The sequence below is a fragment of the Lepidochelys olivacea genome (genome assembly GCF_965140295.1).
Source record: "Lepidochelys olivacea isolate rLepOli2 genome assembly, chromosome: 6".
In the NCBI taxonomy this organism is placed as follows: Eukaryota; Metazoa; Chordata; order Testudines; family Cheloniidae; genus Lepidochelys; species Lepidochelys olivacea.
In genome coordinates this window covers 71,159,580-71,178,887 of record NC_140416.1, presented here as the reverse complement: position 1 = coordinate 71,178,887, position 19,308 = coordinate 71,159,580, and the positions used below count along the sequence as shown (strand labels likewise).

At 42.7% G+C, this 19,308-nt stretch overlaps 1 protein-coding gene across 1 annotated transcript in view; it reads left to right on the top strand.

The window, feature by feature from the left end:
* The window catches only part of RYR3 (ryanodine receptor 3), a gene marked incomplete at its 5' end in the record, with an annotated part of 579,989 nt that overhangs the window by 534,364 nt on the left and 26,317 nt on the right, over positions 1-19,308 (top strand). Inside the window, 3 exons of the mRNA XM_084631721.1 lie at positions 1,710-1,796; positions 4,306-4,503; positions 5,531-5,661. Coding sequence (XP_084487847.1) covers positions 1,710-1,796; positions 4,306-4,503; positions 5,531-5,661 — 416 coding nt within the window. The remainder of the gene's footprint in view (positions 1-1,709; positions 1,797-4,305; positions 4,504-5,530; positions 5,662-19,308) is intronic.

Sequence of the window (19,308 nt, the reverse complement as noted above, 5' to 3'; positions counted from 1 at the left end):
GAGAAGACAGACACAGGGTCAGGGGAGGGGTACAACACACAAATAGAGTGAACAGTGTGATGGCAGAAAACATCGACTTAGTTCTACTATTCATTTATTTAATTTTTGGGAGGTGAGTTTACTTAGGAGGGGATCTGATAAATGGAAAGAAAAAGGCAGAGAAAGGGAGTGAGGGCAGGACAGGAAATGGCGGGGGAGAAGAGGGTAAGATGTTGAGTGACGCTGAGATGAAGAGACTTGGAGAGAAAGGGAGGAGGAAGCTTGGAGCAAACAGCCAATCAGCACAGGATAGAGAAAGTCAGAGAATATTCTACAGTTTTGACTGGAATGTCCAGAGGTAAAAAGGGTCTCTGCTTTGGCTGCTTCTGTTTCTACCATAAGTGCTGGTGCTGGAGGTGCTGGGGGGGCTGCCACACCCCCTGGTTTGAAGTGGTTTCCATAAAAAAGGGGTTTACAGTTTGCTTCAGAGGCTCACTGACAGCAATTCCGGGCCCCAGGGCAAAATAGTCAATGGGCCTCCACGCACGCACAAGCCGTGGACGTGGTCTGCCTGACATTTGGGCGGTGCTGCACCTGCGCTGGCTGGTGCCCAGTGAGCTGCCAGCTGCGCTGCTGGGTGTGGTCTTCCAGCACGGCCAGGGCTTCCACATGCCCGTCCGATAGGGTTGCCAACTGTCTAATCGAGCAAACCCAAAGAACCTTGTCCCGCCCCTTCCCTGACACCACGTCCATGTCCCGCCCCTTTTCCGAGGGCCTGCCCCCTGCTCACTCCATCCCACCCTTCCTTTGTCCCTTGCTTTTCCCCACCCTCACTCACTTTCACCAGGCTGGGGCAGAGGGTTGGGGTGCAGGAGGGGTCATGGGGTGCAGGCTCTGGGAGAGAGTTTGGGTGCTGGAGGGGGTGCTGGGTGCAGGTTCTGGGAGGGAGTTTGGGTGCTAGAGGGGGTGCTGGATGCAGGCTCTGGGAGAGAGTTTGGGTGCGGGAGGGATTCGGGGTGCGGGCTCTGGGAGGGAGTTTGGGTATGGGAGGGGGTGTGAGATCAGGATCTAGGAGGGAGTTTGGGTCGGGGTGAGGGCTCTAGGCTGGGGCAGGGGGTTGGGGTGTGGGGAGGGTGGAGTGTTCGGGTGGCTCCCGAAAGCGACCGGCACACCCTTCTTGCAGCAGCTCCTCGGCAGGGATGCAGGGGATCTCCATGCACCGCTGCCCGCAGGTACCACCCCCGCAGCTCCCATTGGCCGCAGTTCCCAGCCAATGGGAGCTGCAGAGTGTGCACTTGGGGCAGGGGCAGCACGCAGAGACCCCCCTCCCTAGGGGCCACAGGGACGTACCGGCCGCTTCCGGGAGCGGTCCCTGGGCAATTGCCTCCTTTTCCCCCCTCTCTCAGCGGGCCTGCTCTCAGCATCCCCACCATACAAATTGTTCCAGCGCCACTGGTTTCTGCCAATTGGAGTCTGACTGGCTCCTCTGTGTAGTTTTCCCCTAAGGCCAAAAATATCCTGTCATGAATATATAGATACAAAAGAAAAGGTGGCAAAAATTCTAGACAGCAAGTCTGGTGATTCTACCATGAGAGCTCTAATTGTTTTGTTGAACATTACAGAATATAGTTTAGATTTGACTCTCTTAAATAATTTCCTAACTGCTTCCCCAATTCTGATTCCATGACACTTCTAATTTTTTTTTATTTAAATGTTCCTCGTATTTCCAGCATTACTTGGCTAGAAATTTCTACAACTTAAGATTTCTTGCTCTGTTTGTTGCATTTGCCATCAACTTTATACTGCTATTCTACAAGGTAAAGTATTATTTATTGCATTTCATTCTTTGTAGGCTTTTCTACTTATTTTCCAGAGCAGCTGACTGAAGGCTGGTTTTAACATAGTTAATCTAAACTGGACACCCATTTTTGTAAGCCCTACATGCACTGACTAAAATCAACACTGCCAGCCTAGAAATAATGTATCTAAAATTATGTTCTTACCTGAGTTACTAATCACACCTTGAGTAACTAAACATAGGTACTTCTGTATTTTATTCAATCTAGGACAATGAAAACAAACTAATCAGTTGAGCTTTTATTTATTGTCATTTTTTTCTTTTGGCTCTGGTGCACTGGCACAATGTGATTAGGTCTGGCTTGCAAACCCTGACAAAGGAATGTCTAAATCCCAGCCAAAAAACAAAACAAAACAAAAACCCTCCATCTCTCAAAGCACTTTCAATTTTCTTAAATGTTTCTCTAAAATCTAATCCTAAATTGGTACTTCAACTCACATGACTGTTTCTTTAACAGTACAACTCTTTGCATAATACTGATCACCTTGATTTTCAGCATGGAAATGATAACTAAATCATTTAGGAATCATATTAAGGTCTCTCATACTCTAGCTGGCTTAGATAACGTTTTTGCTTCTGTGTGTGATAGTTCTGTTTTGTCTATTTGTAAAATTTGGCTACTTTTTCCTCAAAAGTGTTCAGTGCTTTTTTTATTAAAATATTCACAATTCAATTTAAAAATTTATTTAAAATAAAACAAAACCAAAAAAAGTAGAGGGTAGCAATGGGGGACTTCAGTGCATTGTTTCCCCCACATTGTCTTCATCTTTAACTATTTCTAGGTGTGAGACAATACTTCAGTCTTCATACCCATCATCCCGTCTGTTTTCTCACTGAAACCAACAAGGTTGTTAGTGCCTATTGTGAAGGTATTTTTTGTGTTGAAGACACCTGTCCACTAGGAACCTGTTTTAAATTGTTGAGGACGTACAAGCAAAAGAATAACAGATGCAAAGGATGGATTTTAAACAGCAGGCTGCAACTTTATTAATTTACAGCATGATATGCCAGGCATTTAAAGATTCAGTGCAAGGTTCCTTGGGGTAGATCCACCTAAATCTAGGACTTAGCTCACTTCTGAATCCTCTTGCATTCCCCCAGCCAGGGAGCTAGGAGTATCAAGGGGGAACATTAGTCCATGAAGGCTTCAGGTTTCCTTTTCTCCTATAGGCACACCAGCGAAATTCTGGTTCTCATTTATCCCTTGAAGCTGGCCCTTTTAGCCTTTATTTGCATTGATCACCAGCCTCAAGTTGTGACTAACTAATCGGTCTAATATTAAACATTGAAGTCCTATTGCTTACAACTCAGCTGGGCCTCCATGACACTGCACAGAAAGCAAAAAAAAAAAACCCTACTGGGCCTCAGCCACTTTGGCTGAACAGGAAAAATTCCTTTTTGATATGAAAATAGGCAATTGGTCGTAACAGCAGCACCCTGAAGAACTCAGATCCTATACTAAATGACCTAGAAATGTCTGGGCAGAACTTAAATCAGCCCACTTAGTCCCCACAGCCCAGCCAATGGGAGGCAGAAGATCAGAGGAAGAGGGACCCAGCTCCCTGTATCATCAATTCTCTCCTGTGTCACTGGCTCATCCCTGTTGGTCTGACCAACCCTTGGTGGGGGCATGTGGAAGACATTGCTCAATTAATTTTGCATAGGTCATCAAACATGCCATCAAATGGTAACAGTTTGGCCAATACTGATCTGTACTGACAACCTAGAAATGAAAGGCCAATTTCTCTGCTGCATCCAGCCTCCACTGGTCATAGAAGAGGATAGAGAATTTTGGATTTCCGGGAGCCGATTATGGCTCCCTGATTCTGAGGCCAGTTTCGCAATGGCCCTGGCAGAGTTTAGAGCAACTGGGAGCTTGTTGGCCAGATATTAGTGTGAAATGCTAATCAACTGCTATAGCAAGACTTGTAAACTTTTTAAAGAAGACTGTGAAATAAAAATGTGTGCACAAGTAAATTGGTGACAACAACATAGTTTTTGCCCCCTTTCTCTGAGACTAGTAGTCAAAAATAATGTAAATTCCAAAACAAACCCTGAAGTTTGTTATACCAGTCTATCTCAGCATTGCATTAATTGTTTATTTAATAAAACATTGGTGTTACTTTTGCATTGATTTTGCTTTCATTTTTGCCATTGCATGCCCTAACAGGGAGATTTGTAAATTGAGCTACCACTGAATTGCTCCTTCTATGTCAAGTGTGAGGTACATTGATGAGGTAGTGTAGGAAGCCTGCACTCTTCTTGTATCTGTGCCTGTCTTGTTCTGAGGATGAAGAACTTCACTCTTTAGGACTCAGTGCTCATGTAAAGTGCAAAATGATCTTCATAAAAAAATTAAAATAGAAATAGGGAGCAAAAAGAGATTTGTCCTGTGACTAAGAGAATGGAAGAAAGCTTAAGTTGTTCCTGTTGCTTTGTGTGTGTATGTGTGTATTTCTCCATTCCAGGTGACAGAAGAACCATTAGATGAGTTAGAGGAAGACTCTGATCTATGGAATTCATTTGAAGAAGAGGAAGAGGAAGAGGGAGTGGTGTTTTTTGTTTTACAAGAGAGTACAGGTTACATGGCACCAACACTCAGGGCTCTAGCAGTTATTCATACTATCATCTCCTTTGTCTGTGTGATTGGATACTATTGTCTAAAGGTGAGTTGTGTGTATGTTTGAAACCCAGTTACTTAATCATGTTTGGTAGACAACTAACTCCAAGTCACTGTTCTGAGACTTTGAACTCTTCAGTTTCAATTGAATGTAGACAAATACCAAAATCACTCCGCGTAACACAATGAATATCAGAGCTGAGATCAAGATGATTATTTTTGTCCAGACTCTTTTAAGCATCCATCACCTTTATATCTGAATGGCTTCCACAGAACTGGTAGGCATCTTACTGCTCTGAGGAAAACATAATACAGTATAATATAGTTTAAAATATTCAGAGTTTAAAGCCTAATCAATCACGTTAAAAGCAGTCATCTTCTCTCTTTATTCTAGCAGGGATTAACCTGAAGGAAAATAAATGTTAGTATCTCCCCATCTGCTCTTACTCGGAGTTTTTGTTGTGTGATGGCAAGTGTTGTCTGAACAGAGGCTGCCATGTGTTGAATCAATACATTCTTGACCACCCTAACCACACACCCACCCCAGTGAGCATCACCAACTTTGGGGATATTGCTGGCTTGCTCTCCAGGGCAGTTTGGAAGCACACTGCACCAATGCAACCACCCCATAGTAGACTTTCTGGCACCAGGTGCTTTCCACCAAGATTTGTAGATAGGACAGTGAAGTACAGCATCTAGACTTCGCTTTGATTTCTGTTTTCTGCCAGAAGTTCAGTTTCATTTAACTTTTAGTATAAATACATTTATCTTTTATATAAACAACTTTCAGTGGCTGAAGATGCTGCTGCAAGAGCCCTGACACCTTTATGGTCACTCCTAAATACAATATTCTCAACAAAAAGCAACATCAGAACTCATTTTTTATTCCCCTGAGCTGAGTAACCCTCCAAACCCCACCACTGTCCAGAATACCCTGTTCTTAGAATGTACCCAGTTCCAAGGTTTGAAATTAGGTAGTGTTCTGAGGGTTGGTTTTACACTGTAGAGAGACCTAATTGTTTCTAAGAAATGTGTGAACCATTGCAAACATTTTAAATATCCCTTTTCCAAAGGTTCCCCTGGTTGTATTTAAGCGCGAAAAGGAAATCGCCAGGAAGTTGGAATTCGATGGTCTGTACATTACAGAACAGCCCTCAGAGGATGACATTAAAGGACAATGGGATCGCCTGGTCATAAACACTCCGTAAGTAAAACAAGATGTTTAAAAAAATCTAAAAATAGTATAGCTCACCAAATTTTGCAGTGGAACTTCATAACACTCATACCACCTAGTCCACACAAAAAATTGGTTATCTTTCCTGATATCCCAACAAAGATTTTATAGCAGATACTGTTTTGAGGTCTGATATTACCAAAGATCTGTTCACATAGCAAATACCATATCAGGGAATGTATTTTTCCTTTCCTCTTTGTATTTTTCTGTGGTTTGATTTGTCAATGGCTAAATTTATAGCAATGCTTAATTTATAACTTCAAGGCTTTTGTAAGTCTCTCCTCTCAGCCTCTCCCCTAAGAAATTTTACAAATGAATCACTTGGGAAAACAATTTTTGGCTTTTGCACCTCTCTTTTTGTTATATTCTTCTTCTTTCCTTTTTAATTCATATAATAAATTGGTACTTTTTCCCTCTTCATCAGACACAATTAGTGTATAACAAGATAAGTAAACCTGGACTAAAAAAGCATTATCAGAATATCTAAGTAGATCTGACTTTTCTGTCCAGTTTGTAAATAAAGAGTGTAGGATTCACACAGTGATCCATAGAAGTCTTATTTGCTATTCTGTGCATGAATTATACAAATGTAGGCAAGAGAGAGGAAAAAAACAAAGAACTGTAATAACGTTGAGCAGCACTCAGTTCAGAAGGTCACTTGGGTTTTCTTTCCCCGCCATTGTTCAAGGTGTTGAATTGGTTAGAAAGGATAGATATGAGGCACTTTTAAAAATATTGAGATTTCAAATTACCATTTGCATGTTAATGCAACCAAACTGATTATTCTTCAGTGTAATAGATTGAACACAGAATAATGCTTAATCTGAAGAGAATGATATAGAGCCATTACTGATAATCACTTTTCATAGACAGTGCACCTAGGGTACATCACAAATCAAATAGATTTTTACATGTGTGTTCTCTAGTGGTCCATCTCATGCAGATGTACTGTTCTGTGGCAAACTGATACATCAGTGCTATATATAGGTACACCATTACAGTGTGTTTTAATTTTTCATCAAATAAAACATGTAGAAAATTGTACATTATAATTACATATTACTTATGCCCTGTTACGCCATTGCTGTACAATGAGTAAGCTGTGCCTAACGTAGTCCCTGCTCCCAAAGGACTTAAAGGCACAAAAGGCTATAGAACTGTAAAATACAAGAGACAATAAGCATTGAGTGGTTTGTAGTGTTTATAATTGGAATGATTCACTGAATAAGTTGGTTCTCCTTTGAGTGATTATTCCATACACATTCCCCGTAGGTGTATGTGGGCCCAATGCACTCAAGTTGATGACTTTTGTCAGCAGCACATGTACCCTCACTATCCTCATGCATGGAGCTGACGGCATAAAGGGATCTGGCTGCCATATCCCTCTCAGTTCCTTCTTACCTCCCATGGCAATAGCTGGAACTCCCCTTCACTCTTGAGATTTGTTTCTCTTCTCTTATCCAGCATGTAAAAAAGAGAAATCCTCTTTTCTGCATATAGTTATAGTTAGATAGTTTACTGATCCTTCGAGGCTGGGGGTCAGTATGCAAAAATTGCCAGGATTTAACAAGGTGCCACATGCAGGGCTGTGATCCCTGTAAGTGATAGGCACAAAATAGCCTAATCTGTTTAGGCAAGGGACATGTGAGGGATGAATGTCCCATTTGTACCTCCTTTCTGATGAAGATGAAAAAGGAAAGGGACTTCTGCCTTAAGGTACGTCTACCTGAAAAGGCAATGTGTCTCTCTTCAGTGCCCGACCCTAACCACAGGAGGACGAAGAGCTCATTCATCAGTAGTAAACCTCCAGCTGCCTCAGCTCCTAAGCCCATACTGAGTGAGAAACAGTTGTTCATCTTCGTCTCCCATGGCCTCCATGGAGCGTTTGAAACTTTCTTTGTCCTCTGAGACTGACAGACCATCAAAATCTCATTATTCATTCACAAAAAGGGACAAAGATTTTAAAAAATAAAATAAAGTAGTCTGGTGCTGAATTGAGGTCTCATCACAAACACCAAATGACACCAGCACCATCTGAGGTGACACTATTGACTCTAGCTCCAGTGGGGCCATCGAGACTAGCGCCTTCTTCTCTACCAGAGAGATCGACACCATTGACAGCACAATCATTCTTTATGGCAAAAGATCTATTGTGTCTCCTGCCTGACTGTCCTTTCCTGCATCTTCCAACACCACTCACAGTAGTTTCAACCATGTCAGCATCATCGGCATCTTTTATCATCACAGCACAAAAGGTTCATCTACATCATTGATGCAGCCTACAACATAGGCAGTGCCAGCACCATCAATGGTGACTCATCTCTCTGCCTTCCATACACCTCAGCTGCTTCCATCAGCACCAGTGGATACATCTTTGACATTAGTAATGCTAGGGCATCACCAGAGGTTGCCAGTGCCAACACCTTCACAAACACCTAAAGGAACAACTTCCCAGTCACTGAGGGTAAATATATCTCCTCCTCTTCAGGCATGGAGCATGACAGGTCTTTCAGATCTTCTTACATAAGGATACCTGTGCTGAAGCGCAATAGTGTTATTCTTGCAAGAATGTCCGGGTGTGGTGTTCACCACCGTGAGCAGTATAGAGACGGACTACCCACCTTCGCCTTACTGGGCCTCAGACTGCTTCAGGAGTGTCTAGGTCTTCATTAGCTCCAGAGTCATTCTCACCTCCTCCTGAAGACTTTAAAGTTGTTCACAACTTCATGAGGAGGGTGGTCACATCACTAGGAGTGCAAGTGCAACTTGTACAAGACATTCTGCACTAACTATTACTAAGGCTAAGATTTAGTCATGGGTATCTTTAGTAAAAGTACTGGACAGGTCACAGGCAATAAACAAAAATTCATGGCCTCTGACGTGTCTATGACTTTTGCTATAAATACCCCTGACTAAATCTTAGCTCCTCTGGGGGGTCCAACAGCTTGCACCTGATCCACCCAATGCTCCGAGGCCCCCATGGACCGCTGCTCCGGGGTGGCCCCCGGGACTGCTGCTGCTCCAGGGCAGCCCCCAGGACCGCTGCTGCTCCGGGACCACTGCTCTGGGGCCACCCAAGTAGCAGCAGTGCAGCTGGCCCTGGGGCCGTTCCAGCAGCGGCTGGTGCAGCTGGCCCCGGGGATGCCCCAGCAGCTGGCTCTGGGGCCAGCTACTCCAGGGAGGCCCAGGGGTCATCTGCACAAGCTGCTGCAGCTGCAGAAGTCATGAAGGTGCCAGAAAGTCATGGAATACCAAGTTCCCTAGAAGGAATTTGATTATTTCTCCAACCACCCAGTTCCAGATTTTTTAGTGTCATGGTGGCAAACAAGTGCTAAAGGCAATTTTACCCTAAAGCTACCCCAAAGGATAAAGAACATAAGAGACCTCAGAATGCCTGAGATCTAAGCCTCTTAGATGCTGACCATTGGTATCTTTCACAGCATGCCCTTCTCAGTGGACTTCAGTAGCTTCCAAGTACACCAATAATATCTCTTTTCATCTTCGGGACATGCCTCTCTCTCTTTTACAGTGCATCAGACAAGTGGGTGCTCAGCACAGTAAAGGAGGATATGCCATCTAGTTCATATCCCTCCTTTTCCCCAACCCACTTTTCCCATCCTTTTTCAGGGACCCATCTCATGAGGCTGTTTTGCTTCAAGAAATACAGTCTCTTTTACAACTGGGAGCAATAAAGGAAGTTGTGACATACCCAAGGCACAATGCAGAATAATGAGTAGCTGTGTCATGCCTGCCCTCTAACCTGGGGTGCCCTTTACAATGCTTTGCTGCTGTAGCCTCCAGTCAGGACTGCTCTGTCTGTGTGTGTGCCTCAGCCAGGCCAGCCATACCTTTGCTCTTACCAGCCTGGGTTATATTGCAGAGTGACCCCAACACACTCCAACACACCCCCAGAAATGTATGTCCTGCCCAGATCTCTCCTGGACAATACAAGCTTATATAAAGTCTGTCATTTTATTGATAGAAATGTTATGCACACATCTTGATTTAAACAAACTGGATTAGATAAAACAATTAACTATAAAGAGAGAGATTTTAAGTAAGTACAAGTAATGAGGCAAAGACATCAGAAATGGTTAAAAGAAAAATAAAGATAAAATGCAACTGTTGCCTAACTTAACAAACTATGTTAAATTCAATGCAAAGTTTCACATCACATGCTTTCAGCAGTCTTACTGACCAAACTTCTTAGGCCAGGATCCCTTCTCCAGTTCAGTGGCTACTTCATTTGTCCCATCTGGTGCAGTGAATCAATGGGCAGAGAGGGGACGAGAGAGAGGGTTGTGGGGGGGGGGTGCGGGGGGAAGGTACCTTCTTTTTATAGTGTCTGTCTCCTCCCCACGCCCTTGGAAAACATTTCCAGCTGAGATTCTGGACACAAAAAGAAGGATATTCCCTGCTGCTTTTCCTCTCTTGTTCAAGGTTTCTTTGTCTACCGTTTAGTGCTTAAATGCAAATTAGGCAGAGCACACATTACTTGGTTTGAGACAGACCTTTTCGACAACTTCTGCTGTAGTTTTGGAATGTGTGTTAATTACATTATATAGGGAAATCTTATAATTTCACATACAGTGTTGCCACACATTTTATCAAGATACTATTGACCAGCAAATTATAATATTAGACCTCAAAACAGTATCACGAGGCATACTTTGTACAAAGATTATTACAGTGTGTAGGGTGTGGACACAGAGGAAAGGCTGTTATTCCCACTACTTCCTGATGCCCAGAGAGGTGTTTTTCATTGTGTTCTGTACTTAAGAAAGCTGAACACAGTTGTCAAGAAAATCAAGTTCATGATGTCACCCTTGTGTCTGTTATCCCTTCTGGATTGATATGCTGCTCTTGATTTGCAGGATACTTACTTTCACATGCAAATATATCATGGCCACAGAAAGTCTCTTTGATTCATGGTAGGCAACATGGACTACCCGTACTCTGTGCACCAGCCTGACCAAGGCAGTCCTTGTACACAGACCTCTATCAGTTCTCCATTTGATCACTCATAGTTGTACCTCTGGTTGAAGATCTCTTATCATAGAATCAAGGCAAATCACTGCACCCCAATCTACAATCTCTCTACTCATGGTGTGGATGATCTCTTGTTGAGCAATAAGAAGAGAGTCTGCTTCCAAGATGTCCAGGCCATTTTGGAGATCAGCAGAAAGGATTCCCCCAAAGTCATTTGTGCAGTAAAATGGAAAAGGTTTTCAGTCTGGACTGAATCTCACGAGTTATCACCAATTAACACCGAGGTTAGACACATACTAAACTACCTGCTGCATCTGAAATCTTCAGATCATTTTCCCGGTTCAATAAGTGTCCATTTAGCAATCATTTCTGTGATAGAATACCCATCCATTGGTGGATGTGTATTCTATCTTTTTGTGTCCCTTCATATCCAGATTTTTAAAGGGACTTACTCATGCTCACCTGTGTCCAGTCCTTCATCTTCATGGGACATGAATTGAGTGTTTTCCCATTTGATGGGTCCCCCCTTTGAACCTTTGGCAACAACATCCTTGCCATTGTTGTAAATGAAAATAGCATTTTTGGTAACAGCTACCTTTGTGAGGAGGGTGTGAGATCTTCCAGCACTTCTGGTTAACCCTCCTTTCTCACAGTATTTCACAAAGACAAGATCTCTCGTAGGCTACACACTAAGGTTGTCTCCACATTCTATCTCAATAAGATTATCCATCACCCAGTGTTCTTGCTGAAACCTCATTCTACCAAGGCCAAAGAAAAAGTGTATCTTGGGTGTTTAGAGACCTCTTGCATTGTACCTGGAAATCTTTCAGATCATCTCCCAGTCTTTTTGTAGCCTATGCTGATAGGATTAAAGGGCAACCTGTAACAGCCCATTATATATCACATTGGATTTCTGACTGTATCAGGCTTTCCAAGCAAAGTCTCTCCTCCACCCATTCCACTAGAGCTAATTCCACTTTCTGAGTCTTCATGAGCAACATACCTGTAGTTGATATTTGTGAGGCAGCAACATGTTCATCTGCACATCCCTTTTCCATGCACTACGCTATTACTCAAGTGTCCAGAGACAATGTCAGCTTCAGCAAGTCAGTGCTGCAGGCTCTCTTCAAGTAATCCAGAATCTCACCACCTGTAGGGTTACTGCTGGTGAGTACCCTACAATGGAATGTGAATGTGCACAGTCAAATGAGAGGAAACAGTTACTTACAATATAGCAACTGTTGTTCTGCAAGATGTCTTGCGCGCATATAAATTCCACGGCCCTCATGCCTTCATCGCTACTTTGGGTATTAGTTCTGTGGTAATGTGAAGGAACTGAGAGGGAGGTGGTAGCCACACCTTTATACGTTGGCTCCAGGCACAAAGATAGCAGGGGCACACAAGCCTACTTCTGATAAAAGTCTCAGACCCAGGTGCAATGGGCACGCATATACCTACAGTAGAATGTATAAGTGCACAACACATCTCAAAGAACAACGGTTGCCATACAGGTAAGTAACTGTTGTAGAGTGTTCTGACAGAAGAGATAGAGGGCATTCAGTGAACATTGATTGGAATGTTGTGGTTCCATATATAAAGGGCAATGTGACAAGGAAATTTGATGGATTTTAGAACTTTCCAAACTGGGATCACTGCTACCTAATTAACACTTTTCTTGTCAAGCAAACTTTAGCTTGGAGGCTATTTTTCTGAGTTCCCTCTGTAAGAGGTTTTAATAGCATGTTTTTGAGTGGCCCAGCTATACAGTTAGATCTCCTTCCTTTCCCTGTTATTGCATTGTAGATTAAAGACAGTTGCATAAGGCTAGAGAAGAACAACAATGTACCCAATTCTTTACAAGTCTAAAACAATTGTTGGCTGTATATTTACAGGTACAAATAAGTATTTTAAAAAACGGACTTTCAAAAGTAATTACCAATATGTCTGAAAGAAACAACATTTTGTCAATGAGAAGAAGTCAAAAAAGCTACCTTATCCAGTCATAAACAAATATCTGTCTGTGACTAGACTCCTGTGTTATAAGACACTTAGCACAGCTCTCTTTAGGAACTGATGGTCTGCTACCACTATTGTCTACTCTGAACTTACAGCCTTTGCTGCCTATCTATCTTTGGGCTGGGATAATGCTTTCCCAATTTTAGAGTACATCTACACTTGAAGCTGGAGGTGTACGTCCCAACTCGAGGAGATATACCTGTGCTAGCTCGATCAGAGCAATTATGCTAAAAATAGAGTGCAGCCACGGCAGCAGGAGGGGCTAGCTCCCCCAGTCCAATCCCAGCCAAGACACTAGATATATGCCCACAGTGACTAGCCCTACAGTTAGCACATTAGGTCGATCAGAGCTAGAGCAGGTATGTCTGCTCAAGCCGGAATTTACGCTTCCAGATAGAAGTGTAGGCCTATCAGATTCAAGTGTTAAACTCCTAACACACACTTTGGCAACCTACTCTACCTAAAGTATTTTCCAGTCTCGGACCAAGTTCATAAGTTACATATCCCATCCAAAAGATACATTCTGTGTCAGTGTACCTTAGTAGTAGCTAAACAAATATGCCATGGCAGCTGCCAGAGTTGACCTAATAAAGAATTTCCTTATTACAGTAGTTGAATTCTTCTATTTGTGCATAAATTTGCCAGTGTATGGTGTCTTTTCATAGTATGTATTTTCTTCAGTTATCTTTAAATGCTTCTTTTCTTTTGCATTGAACAACATGACTAGCTTTTTCATTAAAAGTTAAGTATGCTAGTTTTGTTCTCTTGCATCAAGAAGCATGATTTCCTGAAGCTCATCTCTAAGGCAAAACTCTTTTAGTATTTTAGGAATAATGTCTGAATTATTAGCAGCCTTTTAATGCTTTATTTTCCTCAGGCCATATCCTAGGAGTTTTCCACTGATTTCAATTTCGTCCATATAGTGTGATGACACAGATTGGTAAAAAGTTAGAATTAAAAAATTACTTGAAAATATTCTTCTGGAATCCTGCCAATCTGTTTCTTACATCCAGAATGGTCTTTCATTTTGTCAGTAGATAATTGCACATTAGAAAATGTAACGAGAGTCAACAAGCTGAATAATACTCTGTGATGACAGCTTTGATTAATATATGGTTATTAAAACACAGAAGCAACATATTTTTGATGTATGATTCTAGGAAAATGTTAGCAACAATAGAATTCAGTTTGCAGGTTAAGGTTCTACTTGTGAAATAATTAACTTTGTTTTTTCCAGTTACAAACCGGTTTTGTGTAGGAGTTGAATTCATCAGTTCCCTACAGCAAAGTGGTGTTATTTTCTGATTATTTTCTGTAACGGGTATTATAGCCCAGAATTGGCAGTACTGCTGCCGTGTTTTGATCTTCAAGGGAAAATACTACTATGTGAAATGTATTAATTCTTGCAATTAATATGTGTTTTAAAATTATAAGCTTTACGATATTTGTTTCTGTGGATTAATAGATTTGCAGAGCTGAGAGAAACAACAACATACGTGCAGTTCTAGAAGAGTGCAAAGTATTTAAAAACATCATTTTTGAGGCTCAGTCCACAATAGCGCAAACACTAGGTTTCTTTTCATCCCTCACTTTGGCAGGCAGGGTGATGACCATCTAGTATTTTCCTGCTCTTTAGGGCTCCCTCTTCTGCTTCTCCAGCTTCACTCCTGCCTCACTCAGAGCAACATGCAGGTAGGCAACCTCCACAGCTACATGTGGCTGCCATTTAGGTCTTGAGCAGAAAAGCCTAAAATAAAAGGAAGAGGATTGAAACACCTCAACCATGTCTCATGGATTAATGCTTTCCCATGGATGGCATAAATGTTTTTTCTGCTTTCACTGAAAAATGTTCACTACTTAGTAGAATGAGACAGCAACTGAAGGGATTTCTGGGCCTGTGTCAGACAAAGCCAGCCTGCCCAGCCTTCCTATAGGGAGGAAGGAAGGTAACCTGCAGGAGCTGAGACTCTCTCTCAAACAGCTGCAGAGTGAGGGAGTGGCTGAGATGGTCTCTGGGGCTGCGACAGACAGAACAGTTCATGCAGTTCATGCACAGGGAAAAGAGGCTCTCCCTGAGTCAGCCTCAAACTCTTGAGGAAAACTTTAAGAACTTTTAAGATTTCCATGAAATAAGGGATCTTATTGAGCCAGGTCTCCTTAACTGTACAGCATGCTAGTTATACTAATCGAGAGTCTCCCAGGAGAGTTGTCCATAGCAGTTTTCCAGTAGCTATAAGAAGTGGAGAATCTCCATTGTAGAACTGTTCATAACAAAATTCAATGCTAAGTGCTTCCTTTTTTGGCAATGGTTGTCTGGACCCAGCAATGCTAGTGCAGGATGCATTTGTCATTTCATGGAACTTTTCATTGGCTTACATGTTTCCTCCCCTCCAACTCCTATGGAGAGTCCTAAAGAAAACTACTCATCATGGGATTCCTTTAATCCTGATTGTCCTGGCCAAGGCTATCTTAACATATGGAACTGATGATGCTCTTGGAAGGGATAAGAATCCTTCTGCCCTTATGCCATGACCTTCATCAGGAGTATTGCCCTCAAGTCCAGGTGCCCTAATTTCTTGTACAGTGAGACTTAGAACTGATTCCACTTCAGCTGTGCCACTTACTAGGTCAGAGAAAGGAAGTGGTAGTGGACAAGGTTTGCAAAGGTGCTTCCTACATTCTCACTAGGCACTATGGGCCAAATGTGCAGGTGTGTATAGACCCATCCTTTGGCTTCAGAGAGCTGAGAGCACAGTTTAGATGAGCAACTCTCCTTTAGGAGGGAGTAGCTGTAAGGTTAGGCAATCCCCTCCTTCTTCTGGTTCAGTTCCAAGTCTTATTCTCATGCCCTATGGTGTGTTGTATATGGTGCTACTAAACCGAAATCATTATATGCACTGTCTCAGGTCAAATCACAGAAAGGTAAATTATATTCCCATCTACAGGCTAATCCTATGAGGGCATCAACAAAAGCCTTTCTTCCTTAGGAAGGTAGATCAGGCTAACAGATTTCTGTCAGATCAAAGGAGTCAAACTGAAGATTCAAGAGGAGGAAACCCAACAGAGAGAGAACTTCTGGATAGTGATTGGTCATCATGCCAGTAAGTGAGTGAGAAGGAGGAACCTAGAATCTGAACTGGCTCTGACAAGCCACAGATAATTTGCCCTTGTCAAACAGACACCACTGATGGTGGTTACTTACTATCTCATTTTACAAAGAAAACTCATTTCCAAGTTTACTGTTGTGCCTGAAGCATGCCAGATTTACATCTCTATAAAATACATTAAGAGACTGAAATATATTATGCATTCACAGAAACAATACAGCAATGATAGTGCCAATGCAAGCTTGCCCAAACTGTCCTACCAAATTACGTCAGTGCTGTGCTGGAGGGAGCATCTTGGCTTCACTGAAACTACCACCAAGGCCAGTTAGACTATGTCTACACTTTCAGTGATGTGTAGAGTACATACACTGCACACCTCCTAGCATGGGTTTAAATAGCACTATAGACTGTGAAGCACTGCTTAGATGAGTAAAGACACACCAGAACCTTAGGGTATATACCCTGCACAGCTTTCTACAAGCCCAAGCAGTGCCTCACAAATCTACACTGCTCTCTTTAGCAGTGTAGTGTCCTGCTGCCTCCCTGCTGCCAGAACCTTGCCAGAGTGACAAATTGTGGCTGTGGGGGCAGGCTCTGGCAGGGGGAGGCAGCGGGGAAAGGCTCCACCAGTTCCCCATCACCAGAACCTTTCCCTACTGCCTGCTGCCTGCCAGAGCCTTTCAGTGCTCCATATAGCTACACATCACCGTGTGGACACAACATGCTTTGCACTGGGGCATGTACATGTGCCGTACAACATACTGCCAACCGTGCAGACAAGACCTTGCTGTTAACTGTAATGGTGACTTGTGTGAGAGGGAGACTTATCAAGTAGGATTTGATCTAAAACCTTTTACATAGTCAGTGAACAGCCTTCAGATTATTAATTTCAGTTACTATCAGATTAAGGCAATTTCGGATGAGTTATCTAGAGCTGTGTGAGCCACTGTAGGTTCTCTAAACCATCCAGTCTATCTACTTCCCTGTCATATGTTGTTTAAGAACCAACCCATTTTCTTTGTTAAGTAGGACTGTCATCTTTCTTTGACTGAAAACCCACTGAAATTCTTTAAAGTGATAATTATTATACAAGTGTAACATTCTTTCTTAAAAGACATCTACCACAACAGATCCCTCACTCTTGGGTCCATACTGCCAGACAGGAACTCCCATTATTCTAAAGTTCTGAGCCATTACTACTCCAACAGGGGAGCTATGCAGACATGCCCTCTGTTCCTAGAGATCCTAACAATAGTTCATTTTTGACTTCTATTGATAAAGAAGCTCACTACACTATCTCAGCAGTCCTGCACCATCAGCTGTATTACAGATGGATGGGTGCTGAGCAATATTTTTTCAGGCAAATCTTTTATTCTCCAAATATAAGTATTTTTCATGGTGCTTCTTTTGACTCAGTGGCTGTTTTAGAAAACAAAAAATCATGATTTCTTCTGTCTCCTCTAGGTTTTTTATTCTGTGAGAGCAAAGACGCCTCAGGGCTCCTTGCCTCCCTATCCTCAGACTTTTCTCTCTCTCCAGATCATGTGCACATTTTATTTTTGCCAGTAGTTCATCCTAAAGATTTGAAGTGTCTGAGAGGAAGCAACGTAAAAAAGTCCCAAGTGTAGTTATCTCGCCTTCTGATAAATGTGACCACAACACTGTCTACTTCTGAGAAGAGCATGACAAATTTGCCAATTATATCTACATGCACATGTCACCAGGGGCCTTCGGGTCTAAGGATGAGCGTTTGAGTTCTTTGACCCACTACACTATGGCTGCTGGAAACCAATGTTGAGAGGGTGGCCTCACCTCCTCCCAACTGCAGAACAAGGAACCCACTGACTTCCAACATGTTTCTTTGCCTCCTGAAAGCAAGCAGTTAAGGCATTCAGAATCAGTGCTAAGAAGTTAGACATTGTCAGCTGGGCTCAAAGAACATATTGTACAGTCTGTACTCCTCCTGCTACATCACCACTCCAGTTGAATCAAAGGTGAACACCACTTTCAGCTGACTAAAATCTGGTCTTGATGTGAAGTGGATCTCAAGCGTCGGTCACCTCAATGTACTTGAAGATATGATTCTCTCAGTATACACAACACCTTCTGTATGTTTTAATGAACTTTTTACATATCATATGAGATAAAATACGGAAATAGGCGCTCTGATAAATGCAGTTCAATTCAAGGTATCCCTAGACAAGATACAGGTCATTATGGAACTAGTCCACTGCATCTGAAGCAACCTGTGCTTTAAGGTTTTAGAGTTTTCAAAACAAGCAGCGACACTTGAACCCACATCCAGGTAACAGACAACACAGGTACAGAAAGACACAAAACTCTCAGCCTCTACTATGTCATGAACGATACTACCAGATATAGGGATTCAAGGCTGAGAGGCAGAGAAAAATCCCTGATTCTATGTGATCATATGGAACAAGACTCTGATGATGAGGGGCTGTTGGCCACTGCCATCCCTAAAAAGGTCAAGAACCATAAATGGTCAATTAGGTGCAAGTAACAATCCATACTTCTGTCTCTCCTGACACTAGAGATAATGAAGGGAAGACATTTTTTTCCCCTGTTACAGCTCAAGATACACATATTTCCCAGTGGCTATTGCAGTATCTTATTCTTTAAAAAAAATTATTTCATGAAGACCTTGGGGAGTTCAATAATGTCCAAAGAGTGCGGAATCTGTTGCTGAGGCAATTTTAGGAGAACTATTCACCCCTCACCCTCCTTTTGGTGACTGAAGATTCTGTAAACTTTATAACTCCATGTTTGTGTACCCTTCTATACACAGTACTTTCAGTTTCCCTGAAAGGAACGGTCCTTTGGGGACACTAGGGACATGGCTGTTCTGAAGGGCACGCCACCTGCTGGAGTAAGGTTTCATAACATTAGAGCTGTCAGTGTTCTATCTGGCCTTGTGCTGGGATTTTGGACCCAACAGTGGTAAGTGCTACAAATAAGGCCCTACTTGAATTGCGGGATGATTGTCAAAAAATTGCAGCTGAGTTGTGGACAAGCCATGGAAAATTGCAGAAAAACAATAACAGACCTTGTTATTTGCAGTAATGAGGTCCAATATTACTTTCCTGTGATTTTCCACTGTCGGACACCTTGGGCTGAGAGTGGGGGCTTCTGCTGTCAGCAGCCCGGGGCTGACAATGGGAACACGGGGCTGAGAGCAGGGTCTCCCACTGTCGGCTGCCCAGGGCTGAGAGCTGGGGGCTGAAATTGACAGCGGGAACATGGGGTTGAGAGCGGGCTCTCCCAACAGTCAGCTGCCCAGGGCTGACAGCAGGGGCCCAAGGCAGACAGTGCCCACCCTGGGCTGACAGTGCAGACTCCCGCTCTCAGCCCTTGGTGGCCAGGGCTCCCACTGTCAAAATTGTGGTGGATGCCTAATATTGCAGAATCTGCAATTTCCACAATATCACAAGTTAAGTAGGGCCTTAGTTAGGATGATGTACCATCAGAGAATACAATTACAACTAAT